The sequence below is a fragment of the Orycteropus afer genome, unplaced genomic scaffold (genome assembly GCF_000298275.1).
Source record: "Orycteropus afer afer isolate SDZICR_OR568_19922 unplaced genomic scaffold, OryAfe1.0 scaffold00016, whole genome shotgun sequence".
Taxonomy (NCBI): Eukaryota; Metazoa; Chordata; class Mammalia; order Tubulidentata; family Orycteropodidae; genus Orycteropus; species Orycteropus afer.
This window is the reverse complement of record NW_006921603.1, coordinates 22,344,278-22,352,988: the sequence shown is the minus strand read 5'-3', so window position 1 is coordinate 22,352,988 and position 8,711 is coordinate 22,344,278. Positions and strand designations below refer to the sequence as shown.

The 8,711-nt window shown below is 34.0% G+C and overlaps 1 protein-coding gene across 1 annotated transcript in view; it reads left to right on the top strand.

Moving 5' to 3' along the window:
- Positions 1-8,711, top strand: part of DEPDC1 (DEP domain containing 1) — a 26,796-nt gene that overhangs the window by 14,271 nt on the left and 3,814 nt on the right. Inside the window, exons 6-10 of the mRNA XM_007959395.1 lie at positions 1,190-1,237; positions 3,937-4,077; positions 4,544-5,395; positions 5,845-6,017; positions 7,905-8,081. Coding sequence (XP_007957586.1) covers positions 1,190-1,237; positions 3,937-4,077; positions 4,544-5,395; positions 5,845-6,017; positions 7,905-8,081 — 1,391 coding nt within the window. The remainder of the gene's footprint in view (positions 1-1,189; positions 1,238-3,936; positions 4,078-4,543; positions 5,396-5,844; positions 6,018-7,904; positions 8,082-8,711) is intronic.

Genomic DNA, 8,711 nt, shown 5'->3' with positions numbered 1-8,711 from the left:
TTCTGCTGTGCATGGGGTCGCTATGAGTCAGAAACGACTCGACGGCACTTAACAACAACATAACAACACTGGGCAGATCTGCTCCAAGACCTTTTTTAAAGTGTTTAAGAGCAAAAATGTCATTTTGAAGAATAAGGTACACCTGACCCAAGCCATGGCATTTTTAATAGGCACATATGCATTTGAAAGCTGGACAATGAATAACTATTTAAGCATTTTTAAGTAAATCACACAATTACTGTACTCATAATTTGAATTGAGATGTTCATGAAGAATATTGACTGTACCAACAACTGCTAGAAGAATGAACAAATCTGTCATGGAGGAAGTACAGCCAGATTGATCCTTAGAAGCAAGAATGGCCAGACATTGTCTCAAATACTTTGTTCATATTGCCAGAAGGAACCAGTCCCTGGAGAAGGATATCATGCAGGTATAGAGGGTCAGTGAAAAAGGGGAAGATCCTCAATAAGATGGATTGATACAATGGCTGTGATAACAGACTCAGGCATGGCAATGACTGTGAGGATGACACAGGACTAGTCAGTGTTCTGTTGTACTTGGGATTGCTATGAGTCAAAATGAACTTGATGACACCTAACAATAATAACAGTTGTTTCATACATTGTAAGAGGCAAACTCAAAGTCTGTAAATGTTTTAAGATATATTTAAAAGTATTGACTTGATTCTATGTCATATTGAGCATACAATACTTTTTAACCCTGTAGTTTATGTTGTGTGCCATTGAGTCAATTTCAACTCATAGAGAAACTCTATATGACAGAGTAGAACCGCCCCTGGAGTTTCATAGGTGGTAATCTTTATGGCAGCTGATGGCAAGTCTTTTCTCCCATGGGGCAGCTTATGGGTTCAAACCACTGGTAGATGTTTGTGGGTATATAAACCAAAACCAAACTCACTGCCACTGAGTCAACTCCAACTCATAGCGACCCCCTTTGGGTTTCTGAGGCAGTAAATCTTTATGGAAGTAGATTGCCCAATCTTTATTCTATGCAGTGGCTGGGGGGTTTGAACCACCAACCTTCTGGTTAGCAGTCAAATGCCTTAGGCACTACACCACCATATATATTATATGTATATATAATTATCAATAGTAAATATGAGATTTTAAAATATACGATTACAATAATTGTGTGATTTACTTAAAAATGCTTTTTTTTTTTTTAGATGACCTCCCTCACTGGGTATTATCTGCCATGAAGTGCCTCGCAAATTGTAAGTTAAACAAAGAAGTATTTTATATTAATAGTATTTAGCAGGAACTAAGGAAAGTCTTAAAGTGATTAAGATATCCTGATAAAATTAAACTATATCCTTTCTCTTAATGTTTCAGTGAAAGTCTAGTAGAACTGATTATATTTCTTTGTACTGAAATGTGTTATAGAACCCTTGACATTTTCTGTGCAGAAGGAAATTTAATAATTCAAGCCCATCATGTATAGCTCAGGTAACACAAATAATAAAATCCAAGGCTAGAGTAGTTCACAGGGCTTTTGGTATAATCGATACCAGTTGCCTCAGTGAGGCCCAGAGAGTTCAAATGGCAGATCCAAAGCAAAGCAGCTTTTAAGTGAAAACGATTCAGCCAGAAATGAAGTCTCATGAAGCCCACTCTATTGCCTTGCCATTGTATAGGAACTCAATATTCAGGTGCTTTATTTACTACTATTCCATAAAACTTTCCAAACACTCTACTCCATGATGGGGCTCTTATGTTTATGAAAAAAAAATGATCTGTCATTAATCAGCAAATCATTTATCATTTAATCAATCAAACTTTTCTGTGGTAATCAGTGATAAATGATTCTTATAATTTAATACCCTTGTTCAAGTATAAAACCTTAATCACTTTCAAAATTTTTTAAAAAATGTGTAAAAGTATATCCTTCTAAATCACCAAAAGTTAAATTGTATTGTTATAGTTTTAATTAAAGCATTTTCTTCTAGTTTTAAAAAAATTAATATGTTTAAAACTATAATGGGGTTATTAATGTTCAAGTTAAGGATATGTTCCCTTATTGTCCACTGGATGTCAATATAACAAAATGACAGAATTAATTGCAATAAAATGAATAAGTCACAGATATTATTTATTTATCAAATCAAGTTAAAGATCTTGTTAATAAACTCAAATTTTAAAAAAATATATATATATCTTCTATCTGCACACCCATCTCTCATACTTTGGCTCCTGGTTAGCAACTCAGATAAGTATATTTACAGGGATTTCTCTAATGTCCCTTCTTTAGGGATTTGTATCTTCCCTCTCTTCCCAGTCCAGTAACAGCTCTAATACCAAATATGTAATTTATTAGATAACGATGTATTTAGCCAGGAGTAGTATTAAAACTTACTTAACTCCTTATTTAATCTCCACAGTAATCCTGTGAGACAGAGCACTCAGTAATCAGTATAACATACTAAGTATTTTTTTTCCCCCAGAGTTCAATAAACAAGCCTTAGAGAGTCTTCTGCTTATTAAATGTGGAAATTCCTAGCTTCACCACCATAGATTCTAGTCTGGTAGAGGAATTTGTATGTATGTGTAGACACATCATGGCCGATCCTGATATATGTTGTCTATTTCCACACTTTAAATACTGTTGGATCTTAAAGTCCTGTGCTTTGTTCTTACTATACACTGCTGTGAATTCTAATTCTAGCCTTGTGCCTACCATGGGAGCTCTGGTAGCATAGTGCCTCAGGCACTCGACTGCTAACCAGAAGGCTGGTGGTTCAAACCCACCAGCCACTCCTCGGAAGGAAGATGGGGCAATCTACTTCCATGGTGATACTGCCTCGGAAACCCAAGGAGGGGTCGCTATGAGTCAGGTCCGACTTGATGGCACATAACAACAACAACATTCTAACCCTTAGTTTCTTCACCTATGATAGAAGAACAGAACTTACTTTGTGTGTGTGTGTGTGGTTTGGGTGATAGTTTACTTAGCAAATTCCTTTTGCATTTAACAGTACATACATATTTTGTTTCATGACATGGACTGCAATCCCTATAACGTAACAGCTCTCTTCCCACTTTCTCCCTGTGGTTACCTTTACCTTATGTCCTTTCCTCTGCATTCATGCTCTCTGAGCTATTTCCCTGTGCAAATGTTGTCCTTCTGATCTCCCATTGTTGATTGTTCTAAGGAGTTCAACTCCCTGACATAAATGTTCACTTTATAGGCCTGTCTATTGCTTGGCTGGAAGCCATGGGAGTAAGTTCAATTCCAAGCCCAAAGGTGACTAGGGGCCACAATCTCAGAGGTTGCACCAGTTTCTATCAGACTAGCAAGCCTGATCATTTTTATGATTTTGAATTTTGTTCCACATTCCCTTCTCCCTCCCCAGAACTTACTTTTGAGATAGATATTAATGAATGGGCATGATTATTTTAATAGTAATGTTAGGCTAAAAAAAAACAGTATAAAGATTTTATTTTAAATGATTAAGGGTATGCTTTCATGCCAGGCAAAATTTATTTATGAAAATGTAAATTTACAAAAGATAATTTGGAGCAATTATTTGCATTATCCAGATAGTCTTTGCTTTAAAAAACAGATTACAATTAAGTCCCATTAAAGATGGACTTCACTAATCCTTTTTTATAAAGTATGATAAAATTTTGAAATTTTTAGTTATATACAGTTTTTCAGACACATAAATATTAAAATAAAATAAAATTTTAGTAATCGCTTACAGTGATTTCCAGTGAATAGAAAATGAGAAGGAATAAGATGTGCATAACCCTGTAAAATTTTAAATTATGGCAGAGTTTGTTGTTAAAGCATAGTTCCTTCATGAAATAAAAGTTTCATACTTTTTATAGATATATATGTATATATATGTGTGTGTATATATATATATATGTATATATATATCTTGCTGATGTTGTTTTGTCTTCTATATTTTAGGGCCAAGATGTAATGATATGAATAACCCAACTTATGTTGGATTTGAACGAGATGTATTCAAAACAATTGCAGATTATTTTCTAGATCTCCCTGAACCTCTACTTACTTTTGAATATTATGAATTATTTGTGAATATTTTGGGTATGTATGGATTTTCACTTAATTAATTCATTTTATCAAAATCCTAAAGCTTTCCATAATTAAAAGATGTAAATGTATAGGTAGATATGAAGATGACAGACTGAGTTACTTTAAAGTTCAGTGATGCTGTGGTTACCTTATAATTAAGAAGTATTTAGTTCTTGTAGACTGAGAGCATATGTATTTAAATGTATTCTGGTGTAGCACATTTAATTGGACTGTTGAAATAATTTTTAACATTATTTATATCACAAGTGGAAAACCTCTTATCAGTCTTGCATGTTTGTACCTGAATGTTTGTTGCATGTGTCTTATTTAAATGGCTTCTGAATTAAATAACTGCTATTTGTACTAAACTAACAATATATACTATAGTCATGCTTATTTTTTACTTTACTATTGTTTTGTTTTATTTTTGTCCACTGTCATACAGTTGCATCTTAATTTTTGTTTCATTTCCTGGTAGTTGTTTGTGGCTACATCACAGTTTCTGATAGACCCAGTGGGATACATAAAATCCAAGATGATCCACAGTCTTCAAAAATCCTTCACTTAAACAATTTGAATTCCTTCAAATCAACTGAGTGTCTTCTTCTCAGTCTGCTTCATAAAGACAAAAACAAAGAAGAATCAGATTCTACTGAGAAACTACAGATAAGTGATCAAGGATTTCAAGAAAGATGTGCTAAGAAAATGCAACTAGTTAATTTAAGAAACGGAAGAGTCATTGCTAACGACATAGTGGGAGGAAGCTGTCATAATTTAATAGGCTTAAGTAGTATGTATGCTCTATCTTCTAACATCAAACCAAAGTGCTATTCTTTGGAAGGAATTGTAGATATAGCAGACAACTCAAGTAAAGAGGTCTCCAGTCTCTTCCATCAATCTATTCTGAATATAGAAGTACAAAAAAATAAACAATTTTTAGAATCTAAACGCTTATTGAATCTTCATTCAGAGGAAAGTATTCAAAAGCCCCTCTGTGTTGGTTTTAAGAGAACCTCTGCTTTGACTGTACAAGACCAAGAGGAGTTATATAATGGGAAATGCAAGTCAAAGCAGCTTTGTAGATCTCAGAGTTTGCTTTTAAGAAGTAGTACAAGAAAGGATAGTTATATCAATACACCAGTGGCTGAAATTACCATGAAACCAAATCATATCATTCATCTTGGACAACGCAGCACAAGTGTACAAACAGATACGGAAAGTCAACCCGGAGAGTATAGTACCACATTCAGTAAAAGACTCTGCAGAAGTACAATAGAACTTTCAGAAAACTCTTTTTCTCCAGCTTCAACTGTATTGACTGGCACACAAAGTAAGGTTGATGCTTTGAATGCATGAAATGTTAACTTTTAGTATTTACTAACCCTATGTTTGCTTACCTGTTTTTTCTTCTCTTAAATTGCTTTATTATTTTTCTCCTGAAAGCAAAGTGTCTCTTATTTTAAAAGACTTTTCTCATGGCATAACCAAGATTTATTCTATTTATCTAAAACAACTTATTTTCTTTCCTTCCATTTCACTTATTCTGAGTCACTTTATTTGTGTAAGTGAAGGACTTTAACACTTACAAATAGGTTGTGAAGAAAATCATGAGAAACTTATCAAGATTTAAAGAATGAAAATTTCTAGAAATAAAGAAATGACTAGAATAGTGTTTTGCCTTCTTTATATGCTAACTGTATATGCTTGTAGTATGAATTACTATCAGTGGTGGTTTTTTGTTTTGTTTTGTCTGTTTTTCACTGGTAACTTACCTTTTAGGTTTGCTACAGCCTCATTTAGAGAGGGTTGCCATCAATGCTCTGCAGTTATGTTGCTTGTTACTTCCTCCACCAAATCGTAGAAAGCTTCAACTTTTAATGCGTATGACTTCTCGAATGAGTCAAAATGTTGATATGCCCAAACTCCATGATGCCATGGGTACAAGGTCACTGGTAAGTTGATTTCTTAAGGAAAGAATACCCAAAAATGTAAATCCACTGCCATTGAGTCGATCCTGACATAAAGCTACTCTATAACCCCTGGTGTATAACCCACCCCCCACCCCACCCCCTAAAAAAAAAAAATTCATTTAAAAGTACTACTCTAGTAATGTCTTATTCTTGAAATCCTAGATTCTTGCATTAGAGAGTCTCTCTGCATTTGTTAGCAACAGAATATTGGTGCATTAATCATTTGTGTCAGATCTGTTAAACACTTTGACATTCTGGTCTTTATCTTGACCTTGCACTCTGCCTTTTCACTTATTCTGTATCACTTCCTAGTGATTGACCCAGCCTGTCAAACCACATTATATTTCCTTGTGCCAATTCTGTTTGGTGGAGGGAAGAAGTGATGTGTAAGTACTGTGAAAATATTAAGATCACTCTAATTCTGTGAAAGTAGATAACTAATGGGAAATTCACATACCATAAATCAAAGTGTTTCAGTGCAATAATACGAAAGTTGTATTTGATTATGAAGGCAGGTCACTGTGGCAAGAAGCTGAGAGACACTATTGCCAAGCAATCACAAGCTCCTAGTAAGGATAGGGGTGGAAGCATTTATATGCAGGGAATAATTGGAAATTCAACCTTGGAATAGTATCTCTGATCTCTTTTTTTTTTCTTCTTCCTTTAAAGAGTTGCTACATCCTCAGATTATAGTTTCAATTTACAAGAGGTTCTCTTAGCACCGATGGATCTGGAGCTAAACTGTATTCTTCCTTCCTTCATTATTCAGGACAATCCTTTAATAATTTCAGACTTAATATGAAGAAAAAGAATTATTCTTGAGTAACCATGGTACCATAAAAAGTCACAGGGAAGTTTGCAGAGGAAGATGTTTTGAGAGATGTGAAAAAGGTGTTAATTTTAGTTTTATACTTTTTGAGTTCGAGGTTCTAGGTTCTATAATTCATTCATGTAAATGAATTATATTCCACATTCTGTTAGAAATGTGAACCTGTTGAAAAGAGGTGACCAGAAGGCAGATTTTTTAATCATCCACATAGTGATAGTAATTGAAGTTATAAAAGTAGATGAGCTTTCCAAGGCTCAGAATGTAGAAAAAAAAAATGAAACAAACTTTCTTCCATGGACTGAGCCTTGGAAGGAGATAGAGAAGCCTGTCAGGTAGAATGAAACCCAAAAACATTTCAATTCAGTTAATATGAATAATCATTTACTATGCATGGAATACTTAAAATGTCTAATATTCTAATTATTTTAGGGTGAATATGTGTGTGTTTAGTGGGTTATGTGAGTATGAGTGAGAGTCAATGAATATTGAAACACGAAATTTATCCCAGAATTTAAAGATTCCTTATAATGGAATTAAACAATGTAAGTATTATGTATTGTTATTTAAAACCTGATGAAATAAGCATTAAATACTAATTTCTAGAGTTTCAAAAGATAAGTAATACCAACTTTGCAACCACTGATGAGTACAAGTGTTCTATATATCATATATTATCCTGTCTTGTTTTTGTGACATGAATGCATTAAATTGTTGTTCTCTAAAATCTTAAAATTTAAGCAACTTATATCTATATGGTATTAATGGAACATCTGATGTTTGTTGATAGAATTGTAACAAAACTAAAGAAAAGCCAAAGGCTTTGTATAAACCTTTTTGTAATTAAGGAAATATTTAACAAGTATTTTGAAAAGGACTCAAACATAACAGACATTATTATCTTTTTAACGATAATAATTAATTTTTAAGCTGAAATCTGCATATCACTTTATCTTGGTGCTTCATAAATCTATTCTAAATTACTGATACTCTGATTTATATGAAACATTAGGTTTTAAATTCACGTCTTTTAATGTTTCTAGATGATACATACTTTTTCTCGGTGTGTGCTATGCTGTGCAGAAGAAGTAGATCTTGATGAGCTTCTTGCCACAAGATTAGTTTCTTTCTTAATGGATCATCATCAGGAAATTCTCCAAGTACCCACTTACTTACAGACTGCAGTGGAGAAACATCTTGACTACTTAAGAAAGGGTCATGTAGGTATTATGCATGTTTAAATTCTTTGTGTTAGACAATTGTAAGTGGATATTCGTATAAAATTAATCAAAAAGAACTTTATTAGCTCACAAAAACAAGCTAAAAAGTCAAGAATATAGACAGAATTTGAGGAATCTATTTCCACCTTTCAATTTCTTATTTCCATCTGGGTTTTGTGTTTGACAAATTGTTCCTTCATATGGTGGGGAATATAGATGAGAAAAGCTCTTGAGTCACCAACTTAACATTTGTCATCCAACAAAAGAAAACTACCCTTTCACCTTTAATTTTTAAAGTTCTGGGTTTGGATTCTCATTGACCTGATTTGGGTTAAATGCTCATCCTTTGGATAGTTGAGGGTGAATAGAATGGAGAGAGGGACATAGTCTGATTGGCAGTCCCATCTGTGTATATAGATTAAAGGAGAATCTGTTCTTCAAAGGAAATGAGGGTACTGGGAGTTGAATGGGAGGAGCTGTAAAAAGAAGGAGAAAACGAATGCTGGGCGGCCAAAAACAATGTTGTTGTTAAGTGCCGTCGAGTCATTTCCAACTCGTAGTAACCCCATGCACAGCAGAACGAAACACTGCCCGATCCCGCACCAGCCCCACAATCCCTGCTATACTTGA